Here is a 19,070-nt window from a genome sequence, read left to right on the forward strand (position 1 = left end):
CCCTCTTCGCGGATGCGTTCTGCCCTGTCGCCGGCGCCACATCCTTTTTCGTCGGAGTCGCCGCCTGTGAGGGAACACCCCCTCCCTTGCTCGATGCAGACGCCATTGCCTCGCCTTCGAGAAGGAAAACCCGCGCCGTAGCCAGCCGAGATCACAGCGCCGTCGCCGCGATCCCGCTGCCCGGAGATGACCACCACCCTACGTTCAAACCCTAACCCTAGGCGCCGCCTCCCGATCGCCTAGCGATCGCCTCTCGGTCGCCCCTTAGAGAGAGAAACGTGGTGGACCCGCTTTCATTTCCCGTCAACTTCGTACGTAGTCTCGACGAAAATCTTAATCCAAGCTCTTAGATGAGGCGCAGCCTACATAAAATGAACGACGACAGTGTTGCCAAATTTCCTGCAGTGGCACGACAAACACTGGAATATGGGTGATACTCGCGACGGCAACCGCCACAAGGCCAATCCTTCACCTACCATGTTCCTCAACACGAATCCATCCCTTTCACGATTCTCATTCTTCAACGCAAAGGATTCGCGAGACAACACGCCAATGAGATCGCAGCGACGGATGCCGGATTTCCGGTCCCCGGAGCCGGCGCCCGACCCAGCAGGTTCAGGCTCCTCTCTCTCCCTCACCCAACGTCCGTCCGAACGTGCGCACCGTGACCAGGGCTGGGCCCCGCTCCACGTCACGTACATATCACCAAACACGGACCTCCGTGCGCTACACCCTCCTGCACCGACCGGCGGGCGGGCCACGTGGGGCCGACGCGACGGTGACGGTGCAACCCACGAGCGCCGGGTGCACGGGTGCCGCCACGCTTCCCGGGCAAGGGGCAGGCAGCGGCACGCGCTTAATTACGCGACCAAACGGGCGCAGCCATCCCTCTCCCTTTCCTTCCCCTCTCTCTCTCGCTCGTCTTCCTTGCCCCCTCGCGCAACAGCAGCGCCACAACGCAGTGAGTGGCACTTCCGTGATTTCGCCGCCGCGGGGGCGGGGGGAGGAGGAGGAGGAGGAGGAGGAGGGAGGCCATGGGCAACGCCAGCGGCAGGGAGGAGGACGCCGCCGCGCCCGGGGAGGCCGACGCCGCCGACGTCGACGTTGAGGACGGAGGCGACGACTCCTCGGCCCGCGGCTTCCCTCCCTACGGCGGAGGCGCCAACCACGTGCGCCGTGCGTGCTCGGTGGGCGTCGTGGGGGCCAGCGGCGGGCCCGGATCGCCGCCCGGGAGCCCCGGCCGCTCCCTCTCGCCGCGGATGTTCGTGCCCCAGGTCAGATCACCAGATCCCGCACCCTCTTCTCCATTTCCATGCTCGCTCTACTGCTACACAGTTTGGTTCGGTTCGGATGCCTAGTTTCCCCCCTGCTGGTGCTTGTATGTGATCTCCAGATGTGGAGGTTCCACTGATTTCGTTGGTTGGTTGGTTGGTTGGTTGGCCTAGGGTCCCAAGGTGAGGAGTGGTCGCGATCTGGAAATGGCTCGGTATCCTCCAAATTCACTTTTAGCTAATGCTGCCCTTGCTGTGGATAAACTGTTTGATCCCTGCGCGAGAATAGAGCAAAGGAGCGCAAGCCTACTTGCTGCTACTTCATCTTAGTATTACTGATTGTAATGACAATGCAGGAAGACACCAGTTGTGTTTATCTTGCCTAGTTTCACTTTGGCAGTCGCTTGTGCGAGCTTGATTGTTTTCTCCTAAGCAGCAAACCGTTTCAGAATAAGCTAGTATGCTACTTGGACAGTAAATAGGGTGGTTCTTTTATGTGCAAACTGTTGAATGGTCGTTTGATTGTACAGACTTTTTATGGGTTTTGCTGTTCTGATTAAAACTTAACATGAAGCAGATTGGTTAGTTCTAGAATTTTCGTTTGCCCCTTGCCCAATAGTTACTTTAGGTACTGTAATGGTGATGTGTAAGTTAGTCATGAGAATGATGTCTCCGTTTGGGCTGTCCAAGGAATTTATAGGCTTTCTGTTAGGGCTCTGGTTCATATCGACACTGATACTGGTTTTCAGACCATGAATTTAGATGCTTTTCAAAATGAAATTAATACTTGATATACAGTCAGTCGTGCTTCAAGTCGTGCCTAAGCATTCAAAGGAAAAATACAGGATTGATTTGTTCAATTAGAGCCGGCGACCTGATGTATATATTTTTCTATTATTATGGCTGAAGATTGGATTGGTATGTCAGTCACCTTCTCATTTTTTTTCTCAGTGTCATACTGTCTATTACTTCTGAACCAACCCTTCTGCTACAATCCTGGGATTATGCTATCACTGTCTGCAGAATGTAGATCTCTTCTGGTGCATTGACATCAAGTATTCTATATGATGTAACAATGCGTGAGGATTTTTTCCATTCTCTTGGGTAATGGCCATAAGGATTGATTAAACTGAAAATAATTGAAGCAACTAAATATATGCAATTAGTAGTTGCCACAGCCTCTGCTCAATTTATCAGTTTTCCCGTTGATGTCACTAGTAAAGCGGACACATCCAAATCCATGAAACGAGTGTATCGAGGCTTACAGCATGACTATCCTGCTTAGCTTCAGAATGGCACAATATGATGATGTTATCATTTTTCTGTTTTCAGTGTATTTGCATGTTAATACCCTTTTGCCCTTTCTTACCTTGAACATGCACCCAAATCATTTTTCCCTTTACTTGGTAGAACCATATGAATCACAGTAGGTGCACAGATGGAAATGAGAAAATTCTGTTGCATCTAGACGAACTGCAAGCATTATAAGCATAGGGATAAAACATGACAGGGAATATTTTATTCTAGTGAAATATGCAGAGCGTCAAATATTTATGTATTCATTTATTGCTATAAAACAAGGTTAGATACAACATATGCATTAAGACTAAGTGTGTTCTCTCCTAGATACAACCTTAGACACACCAAAACAATGGATGTTTTATGCATTAAGACTAAGTGTGGATCTCTTAGGTTGTTGCCAATACATAGTTTCTATAGCAGTTCGGGACTAAGGAGTCCAATCGTATTAGAAAAGGTCCAGAGGCAAAATAGACGATATATAAGGAGTCAGGCAAGAACAATCAATCTACCCTCAAGTTATTCTCTCATTTAAACCTATGTCTACCCAGTCCGTCACAGCCATGCTCGTCTGGCTACAGCACAGTAGTTACCCCGTGGTGAATCAAGGTTCGCAACAATAGCTATATCTAGGAGAGAGAACGCGTAGATATTGGAATAGCTTTGCTAGTTTTGGTGAATCAAGGTCTAGTCTTCATGCTGTGGGTGAATCAAGGTTCGCAACAATAGCTATCCCAACCTTGGAATAGCTTTGCTAGTTTTGGTGAATCAAGGTCTAGTCTTCAAAGTGCATAACTAAGAAAAGTTGTAGACATGTGGTGAATCAAGGTTCGCAACAATAGCTATATTAGGTTTTGGTAGTCATGCTGTGACTGATCTAAAAGATCTGTTCTTCATGGTTAACAATACGGATTACTGCGACTACTGACTACAACTTTTCTTAGTTATGCACTTTGAAGTATAGGGCAGATACAGATATTGGGCAATTTATATTGTCCGGGGTTGTGATATAAAAGATCCAGTCTTAATGGTTTACAATATGATTTCTGAGACTATTGACTAAAATCTTTCTTAGTTTTGCACTTTGAAATGATAGAAGGCCAGAGACTAGATATTAGATCATGGTTTGCTAGATCAATACATCGTAGTAGTGTTATATTAACACAAATGCAAGTACTTAGTTGATTCTGATACTACTAGATCTTGTAAGTGTTGATGTCTTTATTGCGCATAGGCTAACTATTGATGTCTTTATTGTGTATATGTGTATTCTGAGCCATTTGGTAAGAAAACCAAGCATTTCTGATGTAAGGTATTTCTTTCAGTTGCCAGTAACTACTTAACTAGTATATAAAGCATATCAATAGAGTCTCAAAACTTAATGGTAATCAGTATTATTTTATCCTGGGATTTGCTAAATGACTAAGATGGGTTTTGTTATCTGTCATTTATAATCTCTACTTATCTGTGTTACCCTACTCCAAACGTTTTCATCTATCTTTTTTTAGGATAAAATATTTTCATCTATCTAATATAAATGTTTGCATCCTTTTGTGTCATATGTTTGTTCAGAGAGGATTAGTATCTTTAATGTGTGAAGCAAGAACATTCTTTGTATTGATTACTACAATTTTGCAGACACCTGTACCTCCATTGCAAAGACCTGCTGATGTAACTCCAGTGTTCAATGAAATACTGATGAATGAACAAGAAGAAGAATTTGATGGCCCTCCTCAAAAGGAAATACCTGCTTTGATTGTTTGGACTCTCGGAGGAAAGAATGTATCTGTTGAAGGATCCTGGGATAACTGGAAATCAAGGTAACTGATTAACGCAAAACCGGAACTACTGCACATATGATGAACAGATATACATTTTTTTACGATCTGTTAATCACGGACTGCGCTTTGGTGCCTTAAGGCACCTGCCTTGGTGCCTATGACATGTGAGCCCAACAGGTGGCTGGCCCACATGTCAGGGACCCAAAGGCAGGTGCCTTTACGGTGCTGAAGCAGCGTCCGTTAATTACACTATATCCTTGATTACGGACCCACTGGCCATTCGTTGGTTTGACTGATAATAATAAAATTTATGGAAATACACCGTGTATGTGTTCAATGCAAGACCTCATCAGTAAAACTGTAACTCTGGAATGCAGGAATTTTTATTCTGATGTTCATACGTGCATCGCAGGAAACCAATGCAGAAATCTGGAAAAGATCATTCTCTTCTGTTGATCCTTCCTTCTGGAGTTTATCGTTATAGATTTGTTGTAGATGGAGAGAGAAGATGTTTTCCTGACCTTCCATGTGAAACTGACGCCATGGGCAATGCTGTTAACCTTCTTGATGTTCATGTGAGTTTTCTTCTTCAAGGATGAAACCTTTTTTTTCCCTCCTTGACCAACATGCTTGCGAAGAAACAAATTGATCAGATGCAAATATATTTTATGCAACTTATCGTGACTCGCACTTGGTTTTAGCTTGACTCAAGTTATGCATCCTATGCTCTTAGATCAGGTTATAAATAAATGTGAAGGCACTAGAGAGGCTGTTCGCTCCATGATTAAACCGACAAGAGTTTGTACAGTTGTCTGGAAGGACCTGTTCTGTATTAATTGCACTGATTCTTATATTTAATAGGTGTTGATTATTGCCTTAAGTTCGATGCTGGTTAAATATCTGTTTATGGATATGGAGTACTTGAATTCAAGAATTGAAATTATTGCATTGGCTGCTACTCCGTATTTTTCTTGGCGATTAATTACGTACTATTGGTAATAAACAATATGAGACTTATAAGGAACTTAGATGTCAACTTGGGATTAGCAAAACTAATAATGACATTTGGAGCAGTTATGGGATTAAAGAAAGCAATATAGCTACATTCAGCCAATTGTAAATATTCATGTTGAAATTGCCCCTTCCATTGTCCTCTTAAATTTTGGAATTTCTTTTCATGCGTGCAGGATTTTGTTCCTGAAAGTGTTGAAAGTGTATCAGAATTTGAGGCTCCTCCATCTCCAGAATCTAGCTACAGTTTCCTGGCACCCGAGGAAAAGGACTTTGCGAAGGAGCCACCTGCTCTTCCGTCTCAGCTTCACCTCGGCGTTCTTAACTCACAGAACTCAGAGGAAATATGTGCACGGCCCCAGCACATCGTCCTCAACCACCTTTTCATCGAGAAGGGTTGGGGTGCCCATCCGCTGGTGGCTCTTGGTGTAACCCACAGATTTGAGTCCAAATATGTAACGGTCGTCTTGTACAAGCCCATAGAACGATAGCATAGCAACCGCATGAAAGTTGAAGCTAATGCTTGACAACTCACCGCGAAAGCAGCAACGAACAGCAACATCGTGTGCTCTCCCCCTGTAAAAGCACTTCAGGTACAGGAATATTTTCGATAACTCGCAGGAGCTTCTAGTCGTGATATTGCTCCCCTTCTGTATGCCTCTTGGCGGATGGCCTTATCGTCGTGAGTTCATACATATACTTGTGTCGTTGTTGTTTCCAACCCCTCGGGAATGATACGTGTAGAATTGTCACCGAAAAGTGAGAAGTGAGAACAGTGGGAATCACCTGAAACGCTAGGCTTCAGAGGTAGATGTTGTGATCCTTATTCTTGATTGTGTTTTCGTGGTGATGATGGTGTTGTGTAATAATACAAAGCTACCAGTTACGGATTTGGATCTGTCAACCTTGTGCTCTCAGGCTGCATGCTGCCATTGTTTCTGCGTTGCCACTGTTTTATGCACTGGTTTGCTTTGCTTGTTCAGATGTTGCGGAGAACATGAACCTTGTACACAGCAGTGGACAGATCGAAGTTTTACAAGTGTCATTCTGCTGTCGCTGCTGCAGAAGCGTGGCAGGCTGTTCAAATCACCTGGAAATTCTAGAAGGCATTCGTGTTGATAGCGTCGGGGCTGGGAACAGTTGGCGCCACAAAGAGCAGAAGGATTATGTGCGGGTAAAGAAGTGCGAAATCTTTCCTCGTATCACCTCCATTGCGACTGAACCAGGGTGAGAAAGTGACGGGACATCCACGTTGGATGGGTAGTAGTGGCACAGCATCGCTCGCTCCAGTAAAAAAAGTAACTAGATGGGGGGCAGGCAGCACCCAGTCGACTGGAACGGATCATTCTGGCTTTGCAGCGTCGCCGCAGTGGCTGGCTGCACGCCTATCAATGATGCATGTCTGCCTCCCCTTCCCGCCTGCGAGCCTCCTCCAGTACACATGACACAATCACACAACGCGACCTCTGTCTCCGTCCTCTCCATCTCTTTCACCATGATTCGGTTCGGCCGCTGTGGCGCCAGTTGAATGGACGCGCTCGGTCGGCCGCGTCCTTCGGCTCCTCGCTCTCACTGTCACCGTCGATCGATCGGGCTCTGCTCCCTGCGCGCGTGTGTTGTGTGTACCGGTGTCGCCCCGCCTCCGCGGGGACGTCCTCTCCTCGGCGTGCAGTGCACAGTGACCAGGCATGCATGAGTCCCGCGTGCTCAGACGCCAGAGGTCCCGCCCCCGTCGTGCTCGTATCCTGCTCCCTGACCGAGAATCTCGGCGCAGCATCATGAAGCAACAGTCAAGGCGTCAATTATTGCTCTACTCTGCCCAGGACCCTCGATCCATCCACTCGAGTCCTGACGGCAGGGATTGTTCGGATGTTTCATGTAGGCCACGCGCTTTACTGCAGCTCGGTAGCCAACTTTGGATCGCCGAGGCTAGCGCTTAGATTTGTCCAATACCGGCCATAGATTTGTCCGCCACAAACATTACTGTCGTGCATCGCTTCGTGGAAAATCATCCGCAGAGTAGCTTGCAACCAAAAAAAGCCCCGCAATGATGCCACCGGATTCCACAAACCGAGTGCTAGTGTTGCAAATTACATCACCGTGTGGCAGAATTTGATCAGTACATAACCACAAGCACATACCAAGTTCTATCATGTTAAAGTTTCAAAAAATAAAGTTCTATCATGTTAAGATTTAAACCATTTCTTATTTTTTTTCTTTTTTGAAAAGGGCCTTAACAGTTGATGAATAGAGCGAAAAATTTTCTCGCCAAAAAAAAGAAAAAAAAGGGCCCGGATCTATTATAAATGTTTATTAGAAGGACGCCGATAACTGCCACACGTGTGGCATATAGGGGGGTTGTGCCGCACGCCCTGTGTGGCACAGAGACAAACTCGCCCGCACGACGGCGTCCGGGCGCACGCAGCCACAGCCCGCACGTCCGGTGTGTGGCAGAATCGCCCACACGTCCGGGCGATCGACCGCGCTGCCCGCACGACCCAACGCGCCCGTCGTACCAGCCTGCTTTCGAACCCCAGTGCGACCTGCGCCGTCGTCCCCTACCTCTCGATCCCAAACCACCATCGTCTTCCTTCTATAGTTGCCATGGGAACCAGACCAGATCTATAGCGCCTCCCCACCCCCCACCCCCCCCCCCCCCCCCCCCCCCCCCCCCCCCCCGATGAGCTAACAGGTCGATCTCCGATCTCCTCCTGTTTCTTGTCCTTCTTCTATCCAGAAAATTGAAATTCCACGTTGCCCACGAAGATGGCGACTAGATCCACATTGTCATGGCAAACACACCATGGATTTGTGTGTATTCCCCCTCTGCCCACCAACATATGCCAAATCTGCCATGTTCTATCCTAAATTTGAACTAAAATTATGGGTTGGGTTGTTGCGAGTAGTTGATTCAAAAGGATGTATAGAATTCACTAAAATTAGGGGAAGAAAGGAGGAATTTGGGTGGTGCCTAGGAAGGGAGAAAATTAATTGCCACCAATATCTGATGTTAGTTGCCACCTATCTTTGTTGTCAGCTGCCACCATGTTATGTTGTTGCTTGCCATCATATTATCTTAGCTGTTGCCATCGGTGTAAAATGATAAGTGGCATCCAGATTTTAGAAAATAGAATGAATGTGCATGTCCTACTTGCCATGATGTGTTGGTTGTCTACACAAGAAATGTGATAAGATTGTCGTGTTATCTTGTATGTGCAAACAGCAAGAATGCATTTTGCGGATATTGATGCATTCTTGTTCATGCAGTGACCGAAAACACACTGGCAGAAAAAGCGGAAAAATGAATCATGAAGACGGCACCGATCCTTGGTTTTCTCAAAGGCCGGAAACGCCCCCTTGGGATGTAGCAGAGTACAATAAACTCATTTCTGCAGGGCCATTACTGCCACTACTAGAGCAGTACACGAGTATCGGTATGATGCATGATAAAAAAGGGACAGTTGCCATGTTTGTGACGAGGAAAATGGCATTCTACTTATGTCCTACAATGTCATTTTTCGCAGGTTCTTATGACCCAACCACACACACGGGGATACCATGGCAAGTTCAGGCATAGGGCGCTAACGCTGACAGAGGTGCGGGCAACCAACTTCAAGTATCCAACGTGGCAAATTAAGGTAACGCATACGAAAAAGAAACATACTGGTGCGACCAGGAAATTAAACTTGCAAGGATGGCAAAGACTTACAAGTTATATGGGAAAATGCAGGACCTTCATGCAGCAAGTGGCAACAGGCGGCAACCATGTACCTGCCATCAACGTCGTACACAGGTGAGTCGTATGAAGTGATTTTGTGGACAGGGAATCCGGTGAAGGAACATAGGTTGGTGTTTACGTGGTGACTTGGCAAAACATAGTTGCCGTGTCTGGATAGCTGCAGTTGCCGTGTCTGGACAACTGCAGTTGCTATGGCAAGTCAATTGAAGTTACCATGTGTAATCAAATGTGATTGCAATGTCTAAACAACTATGGATGACAAGTGTGAACAAATCTGCGTGCTATGGTTGAACAACTACATGTGCCATGTTGTGCAAACTACAGTTGCCATGCATTGACCAACTACTAAAAAATGATCGCAGGTTGTTATGGTGGAACCACATCGGCAAACGTATCGTGGCAAGCTTCACAGTTGCAGGCCAACGCTATTACAGATAAAGCACAACAAATTGGATTGACAGACCAAATACGCGGCACAACAAGGTAAAAAGTGTGAACCAGCAAAATAGTAGTGCATTTGCTTTTGTGGAAAAGCATGGGGGAAAGTGGATTTGTCACGGTGGTGGTGGAAAAACAAAAAAAATGCTACAAAGTGGAAGCGTGCAAAAATAGTCATCTACTTTCTTCTAGATTTGTCAATTGTTGTATGCATGTGCGCAACATTTGTGATTGACTCCATTTGCCTAGTGAGCTCGTACCTAGAATCCATGTTTTGATGCTAAAGATGTTGGTTGCCATGCCTTGGCAACATTAACTGCCATGTTTGTTAGACTGTAGCTGCCATGGCTGAAAAACTGCACTTGCCATGCATGGCCACATGCAGATGCCATGACTTGTTATATAAATAATGTCATGCCAAATCAGATGCAACTGCTATATTCCGTTACGATAAACCTGCCATTGAAATAGTGCTTACACGCGCACCGGTTTTTTTTCCAGGACCTTCAAGTACAATCAAGAGCGCCGCGGGGACATCTACTGCGGGAACCTCTGAGCACACGGAAGAAGCATTCCACCAGCCAGCCAACAATCCTGCCACAACAATGCAGAATCAGTGTCAGAAATGGCAATCGTTCCAGCAATGCAGACAAGCACACCTTTACAGACCAGCACAAGCAACACTCAAGTAGATGAAACAACCACCGATACTGAAGTGAATGATGAAACTGATGACGAAGCACAAGGGGATGAAGAAGATGGGCAATCAGAAATCATGGTACCTCAACCACCGTATGTTGGGTAGAGATTTGGTTCATTTGAAGATACCAAGGAATTCTACCAGAGATATGCAATGTTCCATGAGTTTGTGGTGAACACCGAATACCATAGGAAAATAAAAAAACTAACGAGTACAGCAGAGGTGAGATAAAATGCTACAAGGCACGAAGGAACAAGAAGGGTAAAGGTGCTACGCCTGTCGTGCCGGAATGAAAGAGAGGCATCATTGTCAAGACGGAATGCCCTGTCCGGTGTAAGCTAAATGCAGATGGAGCATTGTGGGTGGTCACCATATATTTCGACGAACACAACCATGAACTCATAAATAAGTTTGATCTCGTAAAATTTCTGAGCGCCCACAAAGGATTCACCCCCTCGAGAAGAAATTCATAAAGCTGCTACATGATTGTAACATCGGTCCATCAAGAATGGTCCAGATACTGTCCTTGATCCACAGCGGAGATGGTAGACTGAGTAGCATGCCCTACATACCGGCAGACGTCACAAACCTAAAGGCAAAGTACCGTAGAGAGAGCAGGTTGGCTGACATAGAAGACACGATAGCCTACTTCGAAGAGAAAGCAAAAGCGGATGCTGATTTCTTCTACAGGATAAGATTGGACGATGAGTACTGTGTCAGAAACATGTATTGGGTGGATGGTGCTGCAAGAAGAGCCTACAAACATTCCGTGATTGCATTTTGTTCGATGCGACATATCTCACAAATATGTACAAGATGCCCTGTGCTCCATTCATAGGAATAAATAACCACAATCAGTCATTGCAGCTCGGTTGCGGACTCGTTCGGAACGAAGGTACGGATGGTTACACTTGGATGTTCAAAACCTTCTTGGAGTGCATGGGTGGGCTTGCTCCGATGAACATAATAACAGACCAGGATTTTAGCATGCGTGCAGGCATAAAGGAGGTCTTTCCGTTGGCAGTGCACATGCACTGCAGGTGGCATATTATTAAGAAGGCTGAGGAGACGCTAGGACCATTCTTTACTGACCGTCCAGAGTTGCAAAAGGCATTCAAGTTGTGTCTGGACCACAACTTGACGGTGGAGGAGTTTGAACGGAGTTGGACGGCTATGATTGAAACATATCAAGTCCAAGACAACGAGACACTCGCTAGCCTGTGGGAGAAGCGAATGTACTGGGTGCCGGCCTACTTCATGTAGTGCTTCTTCCCATTTCTGCAGATTATGCAGCGCAGCGAGGGGTTCAATGCTGTTTTGAAGCGGTACGTGAGCCCTGGCAACTCATTGCCGCAGTTTGCCAAGCAATACACCGCTTTGCAACAGAAAATACTGGGATCTGAGCTACAGCAAGAAGCAAACACCGCGCTCAAGCAGCCTAAATTGTTAACATATTTACCGATGGAAAGGCAGATGAGCAAGATATATACCAACAAGATTTTTAACAAGTGAATAATTTTATCGTTCTAATTTGCACAAGCATGCAGCTAGTAGGTGACATGTAGAATGCAATGCAGTTGCCAACTTTTTTTTGACTTGCTGATCTTTTAAAAAATAGCCAGTGAATACATTGTAAACATGTTATGTAGTTGCCATGCAAAATCAACTATAGTTGCCTTATGGGTTGAACTGTAGTTGCCATGTTTAATGAACTGTAGTTGCCGTCTGAAATGATGTGTAGTTGACATGTGACCCAAAACTGCATTTGCCATGTTAAATGAACTGTATTTGCCGTGTTAAATGAAATGCATTTTCCATGTTAAATGTTATGAAGTTGCCATGTGAAAATATCATGCAGTTGCCATGTGGAAACAAACAACAGAAGACCAAATGTGGGAAAAAAATCAGCATTTCCATGCCATCATTGATGTTAGATACGTTTGGTATGTTACGACCTACATCAACATAAGGTGCTACAAAAGCGTCATATAAAGAGTTTAACAAAAACACAAAAAAATGCAGATTCCAGGAGGAAATAAAGCGTTCCAGCATGTACACGGATTACCAGATGGACGAACATACATTCAAGGTGTGTTCTCTCTTGGGCATGTCGGATTCAGAACCTGAAGACCCGGACAAGGGAAGGAACTACTTCGTGAAGGCCTCGATAAACGAAGGCGAATACTACCGCCAATGTTGCAAATTCGAACGGGACGGAATTGTGTGCTGTCACATACCGAAAGTAATGGACATGGTCGCGGTAACACGATTGCCCCGCCATTTCATACGACGGCGATGGACTTGGGATGCCGACGATGCGTTGGGGCCACAAACATCAAATGCAGTTTTGGATGTGCATGATGAGAGACCAGAGACAACCATGGAAGCTGTGAGGCACGTTGTGTTGACCAAGAACTATGCTGAACTAATAGATGAAGCATGCAAGAGTGATGAGACAGCGAGGGTGGCAGAAAAACACAGGAAGGCCCTGAAAAGATAGCTTGATGAGATCAAAAAGAGGAAGGCTGAAGAAGCCTTACACAGGTTCCCCCGCACCTCAAGTGTGCCTTCGTCCATGGGTCCATCATCTGAAAACTTGGAGGTAGGATCTAGAGCAGCAAGCACGCAAACCCAGGTTAGGAACCCGCCCCCCATTCCATCACAAAAGGGCATCCAAAAGAGGTCAGATACAAATCGGGGTTGGAGATTCAAGCAAAACACAAGAAAACAAAGAAAGGGATGGGCAATCCGTGAGCAACTCTGGAGGATAGGTACTTGGGTGTTGGTGACATTTTTGTAAGGTAGATGGTCTAGATTTAAAAAAAATGGGAGAATGACTGTTGATCGGCATTAGAACTTGACAGAAAATGACATGAATCAGTGACTACAATTGCCCCGTGGGTGGTACTAAATCTGCCATGTTATTTATATAGAATCTGTCATGTTATTTCTACTGCATCTGCCATGTTATTTCTACTGAATCTGCCATCGCATAGATTTCCATTTCAGTCAACACATTTTATTCCACACATATTGTATTGTACGCATACTATGAAAAAACTAGTTGAAACGATCGCGTGCAAAAAACACAAGGTAACGACTGCTTATGAACTACCATGCTAACCGGTACAGTTAGTAATGCAAAAAAAAACCAAAAGCCAAAAAAATAGAACGATTACTTTCACTAACTGTGTGTGATCAACTATATTTAGATACATTATAACTGAACACTTTTCCAGCTCTCTCACGCTATCAGCGATTTTGACCTTTGGATCTCGCTGTTCGGACATCTCTGGCCGTTCGATCAACTCAACTTTGCGAACTGGGCCACTCGTCCTTCAGGGCAGTTACTCCGGGAGAAAAATCTGAAGTCTGTGGTTAACTGGGCCTCCACCCTTGAGAGCATCTCCACCCGCGCCCCCAAGAAGACCCCCCAGGCGACTTTTCGGCCGCCGGCGCCAAAAAATCGGCCCAGTCGCGTCCCCAAGGGCCCATTTTTCGCCGGCTCGGGCCGAAATTAGCGCTGGCAGACCCAGCCCGAACCCGGCGCTCGGGGGCGCCGGGCGAATAGTTTCCAGCCCATTCTCACAGCGCCTCATCCCCTTCCCCGACATCGCCGCCGCCGCTGAAGGGATCTCAGGCAACGACGCCCTTCCCTCCTCTTGCTCGCTCTGCACCTAGCTAGGCGATTGCGCAACCCCCTCCTCCTTTGTCCCTCCTTTTTTTACCTCCGGCTCCTTGTGCTACCTCCTCATGGCGCCTCCCTGTCCCGTTGTTCCATGAAGGTCGAAGGTGTGACAAAGATGAGAGGATGAGCTCGGGAGGATGGGAAGATGAGTCGAGCTAGAGAAAGGCGGGGACTTCCCAGCCGCCAATGTATTCCTCCCCGTCATGCAGGCGTTCCCGCCCTTACGACCTCAGCAGGCACCATCAAGGGTGGATGGGTGCTCATCTGCAGGTCATGACCACTAGTGATGTCCTCTCCTCCAATGGAAGTTGATGTCAAATCCCCTCCTCGAAGGTGACAATCTACTCATGTAGATTTGCTTCTCCGGGTATTTCACTTAACCCCTACAAATATTTCATGGAATCCATGAGTTCTCTTCTGTACTGATTGAGCCAGTTGCAGGTAAAAACATTATGCGATGAGGCAAATGAGATATTAGGGAGGAAGCTAGTGTTCAGGTATGGTAGATCGTTCTCATAATTTTGCAGTGGCATCTGTTAATAGGTAATAGGGTGTTACAAAATATAATGGTATGCTCTATTCGGTTGTAGACTTGTAGTAACATCATGCCAGTATACTCTTAGGCGTGTTCTGTACTGTTCACTTTGCTCAAAATTTTGTAATGGAATCATTTTGTTTTGTTAATAGTGTGGAATGAACCTACTAGAAAAAATTAGGAATAATGTCTTCATGATCATTTTTCGGTGCTGGGTACATGAAATACCTTCTCCAAGTTTTAATTTATGAAGCGGACTAGGACCTTTGCTCCAAGCACCTGTGGAAGATACTAGCCGAGCTGCGAACTGGTGAGCCGCGGGCAAAAGAAAATACTGTCGATGCAGTCGCAGGTTGTGGGTGGATAGGCAAGCCGGTTGAGCTGATGTGGGCGATGTGTTCACACGGGCATCCGCCATCCAGTCGAGGAGCGAGCCTATGTGGTAAAGCTGCTTCGGGCCTTCCGGGCCGCACGCCGATGCAGGTCTAGGCGAAGCTGCGTTCGCTGTTAGGTGAAGCAAATCAATGAGAGAAAGTCATTGGGTTTTGAAGAAAGCAATCAACAGTGAGTTCCTCGAGGCATTCATGGCAGATGATATGCCAGTTGTTGGCAACACTAATGGAGATATGTGTTTCAATTTTCCCAACTTGTTGATGCTTCATTACATGCATCTATATGCATGTTGTCTCGCTTGGTGCTCTCCTGGTCCATCACCCATATTACTCTGGAGCAAACCATCAAATGGTATGGTTTTCGGCTAATGTTTCCCTCTATCAACATTTTTACCCTTCCTTGTGATTTTTCTCTCATGCAATTTCTATCATGTGCTCGTTTGGTGATGCTTTGATTGTGTAAACTACTTTAGTTTTGGCATGGCTAGATTTTTAGACAGATATACATATTTGTCGATTATTGCAATCAGGTGTTTGACAAATGGGTATAATCTGCAATAGAATCAAAATTCCTGGTAGCTAATAATAAAAAGCAAGCATCATATTTGTTGCCATGGGATAGAAACATCATACGACAACTTCATCACACAAGCTTCCTAGAAGTGTGCTTTGTAAAATAAAATTATTTCATATTCTTTGGCGGGGATCTACGCTCTGTGTTCCTGACCTCGTGTTTTTCTTCTTTAGCTCATTAGTAATTCTCCAAGAAAACACATGCACATAATTGTATATTTTGTGGATTATTTGGAGCAGTGTCATTTCAATTAATGTTCTATTAGTCGTTGCATTTAAATATTTTTTGATCTAAGTCCTTTCCCAAGTTATTTCTCCCTCGCAACATTGTTTAGAGCAATGAAGAGGGCGTGACCGAGTTCGTGCCAGATGACCATGTCCTGCCAGTGTTCATTGGCCAGTGCAAGGAATGTGCTCACTATAATATTTGTGACCTCTACAGGATCAATGTCGACCGGGGCATGCTGATAGGTGATGGGCCATCACACTTCACCATCAGCTGGAAACTGAGATTCATCTTCGTCCGGACCTCTACCTTCAGTGATTGTTCCGATGCTGTTATTTCCCAATGAAACACCATATTCAGATTTAGAATGCCTCGCAAAAACGGCAAAGGGTTTGAGGGTGGCGATTTTTAGCCTTGGAGTTGTAAGCCTTGCTTTAAGTGAAACATGATATTTTATCTACCACAATATACTATTGGAGGTTGATGAGAATTATTCCCTATAAACGTCAGTCGTTGTTGTATGTTCTTTTCACATGATCAGGCTATGGACGGGGCCAGGATGGATAGGGGATCAAGTATTATCAATGAGGACTTGAACCCTGCAAAATAAGAACACGTTACAGTCTACTGCTATCTTCAGAAACAAAAAATATATACATTTTCATAATTGTTTACGAACACATACTGAACTTTTGCAAAAAAGCCAGCTAAGAAATTTTGCTGCACCGACTTTGTAAACCCAAAGGATCACACCAAGCCAGTGCATGAGGTATGTTATATTCTCTGCATGAGCATACATTTATCTCTTAATTTGTTCACGGGATGCCATATTGTATCAAATGCTTGCAATTGAGTTATGCTCCTGGTGCTTGTTGAGATGACAAACATTGGAGTCAACAGAGCCGTGGATTGCACTTGCCACGTCGACGCCATGATATTTTCCTTTGAATGCTTTCATGATGTATGTTCTCGATACACTTGTAGTTTGAGCATTCTGAGCATTGATGTGTTTTCTGCTTTGAGCTCAGTCATGAAGTCTGAGTGCAAGGGTGGGGCGTGGTGTAACACCCCAGGTGTAACTTTCCCTATTTGTACTCCAACTCTTGCCGTTTCCGGCGTTAAGTTATATTTATTTCCTCGGGTTCGGGTTTTTGTCTCCGTGTGTTGTTGTCATTGTCATGCATCTCATATCATGTCATCATGTGCATTGCATTTGCATACGTGTTCATCTCATGCATTCGAGCATTTTCCCCGTTGTCCGTTTTGCATTCCGGCGCTTCGTTCTCTTCCGGTGATCATTTCTAGCTTTCTTTTGTGTGTGGGGATTAAACATTTCCGGATTGGACCGACACTTGCCAAGCGGCCTTGGTTTACTACCGGTAGACCGCCTGTCAAGTTTCGTACCATTTGGACTTCGTTTGGTACTCCAACGGTTAACCGAGGGACCGAAAAGGCCTCGTGTGTGTTGCAGCCCAACACCCCTCCAACTTGGCCCAAAACCCACCAAACTCTGCTCCATCATCTAGAGTGTTCGATCATGATCGCGTGGCCGAAAACCGCACCTCATTTGGACTCTCCTAGCTCCACTTATGCCTATAAATAGCCCCCCCGTTTTCGGATCTCTCTCCCTCTCCGAAACCCAAAAAAAAGATCCCCGCGCGCCGGACAGGTCCGCCCGCGCGCCGGACACGTCCGTCGGCGACCGCGGCCAACCGGGAGGCGCCATGTGTCCCCGCCGACCTCCTCCTCCGCGCGGCCCGGCGAGCCCGCGGGAGACCCGACCCTCGCCGCCACCGGGCCAGATCCGCGCCGCCCCCCGCCTCTCTCTTCCCCGAAGCCGTCCGCCGCCTCGCCGCCGCCCCTCGCCGCCGCCGCCCCGCATCTCCGCCACCTCGCCGCTGCCGCCCGGGCGCCGCGCTGCCCCGCTCCACTCCGTCCTCGCCGCCGTCCGGCCCCGCCGCCGCACCGCCTGGCCTCGCCGCCCCCGGCCTCTCCCTCCTCGACTTTCGTGCTCCGGTGAACAGTGCGCGCCGGCGAGCCTCGGGAAGCGTGCAGATCTGAGATCCGAAATTTGACGGTTGACTTTTCCCTCTGAACCCTAATTTTTTATGCAATCTTTGACCTGTGATATCTCCGCATCCGTAGCTCCGATTTGGACATACAGTATATCATAATGTTCGTCTCGACGAGTACATCATTTCATTCCATTGCATCATTTTCATTTGAGTTCATCTTGATACCCAAAATGCTGCTAGAAGGAGGCTTCGTGAGTTATTTGTCAGATCTGCTAGTTCATCTTAGACTTTTGTCATTTTTGCCATGATTGTTGTGTGCATGATATGCCTGTGAGTCCTTCATATGTTTTGTTAAGCATCTTGTTATCTTTCCAGAGGTGCAACCCATGAATTTTTAGGATGTGTGTGGTGACTTGTGCAAGCTTGCAAAGTGAGGCACCCGGTAAATCTGTTTTCAGGGACTTAGTAGTTTTCACTAAGTCTGGGATTATTTAGTTCATGATGCCATATGTTCTTGCTGTTTCCTAGTGATCCGTGCCTCTTTTGAGGATGATCAGCAAAGGAGTTTTGTTAAACTTGTAGTGCTCTATCCATCCATGTCTTTACTTGCAATTATAGAGCAACCTAGCTTGAGTCAATTGAGCTCTACTTTTACTTCGTTGTGAATCTGGGCAGATCATCAACTTGTTTGCGATTTTGCCGATGTTATTGTAGTTGATCCGTGCATGCTATGCCATTGTTATTGCCATGCATAGCTTTTATTTTGTGCCTTATTTAGGGATGTATGCTTGTCTTGCCATGACTTGCACCGTGGTGAGTGCATCGAGCTTGTAAACATGCCTTCGTGAGTTATGTTTCAGCATGTCCCAGTTTTCACTAAGTCTGAAAACTGATTATGTTTTTGCTATGTTCGTGTGCTTGTTAGTATATTTTGTGATCCCTTTTGGCTCAAGGTCACTAAGGGACTTTTGTTAAGCTTGTTGAGTAGCTCCATGCCATATCTTTCTTTGTCATGTTCAGGTCCTGTAGCATGTTGTTTTGTTGCTCCGAAGAGGGCTATATGATCTGAAATTCCAGATAAGTGTTAATTTCACTAAGTCTGAGATCTGTTTTACCATTTGCGTTTTTGCCATGCTTGTTTGAACCTCCTAATGGATGAATTGGCCGTAGCTCAGCGCTAGACTTTTGTTAAGCATCTTGTGTGCATCTCTGCCATGTATTTTGTTGTCTTTTTGGGGGGCCGTAGCATGTTCATCTCATTGCATTTAGATGCCTACTTGCTGTAAATCGCAGACCGGTGTCATTTTTGAATCGCTTGCCATTTCCAAACCATAACTCCGATTCCGGCGTTCTTTATATCGTTTTCAAGCGATTTCATCTCATCTTTCCAGTGGCACCCTTG

The 19,070-nt window shown here is 46.1% G+C and overlaps 1 protein-coding gene across 1 annotated transcript; it reads left to right on the top strand.

Moving 5' to 3' along the window:
- The first annotated feature begins 881 nt into the window (after positions 1–881).
- Positions 882–6,083, top strand: LOC125551865 (SNF1-related protein kinase regulatory subunit beta-1-like). Its single transcript, XM_048715240.1, has 4 exons — positions 882–1,274; positions 4,209–4,390; positions 4,764–4,926; positions 5,539–6,083. Exons 1-4 carry the CDS (start codon positions 1,035–1,037, stop codon positions 5,851–5,853), a joined length of 900 nt encoding a protein of 299 aa, XP_048571197.1. The 5' UTR covers positions 882–1,034; the 3' UTR covers positions 5,854–6,083.
- Positions 6,084–19,070: the final 12,987 nt, after the last annotated feature.

Source organism: Triticum urartu, chromosome 4 (genome assembly GCF_003073215.2).
Source record: "Triticum urartu cultivar G1812 chromosome 4, Tu2.1, whole genome shotgun sequence".
Taxonomy (NCBI): domain Eukaryota; kingdom Viridiplantae; phylum Streptophyta; class Magnoliopsida; order Poales; family Poaceae; genus Triticum; species Triticum urartu.

What these genes read in the sequence shown, in the direction of transcription:
- LOC125551865 (XM_048715240.1), top strand. Translation starts at nt 1,035, where the DNA reads ATGGGCAACGCCAGCGGCAGGGAGGAGGACGCCGCCGCGCCCGGGGAG. An exon ending in TGGGATAACTGGAAATCAAG is followed by an intron (nt 4,391 to 4,763) that starts GTAACTGATTAA and finishes CGTGCATCGCAG; the next exon opens with GAAACCAATGCAGAAATCTG. An exon ending in TTAACCTTCTTGATGTTCAT is followed by an intron (nt 4,927 to 5,538) that starts GTGAGTTTTCTT and finishes TCATGCGTGCAG; the next exon opens with GATTTTGTTCCTGAAAGTGT.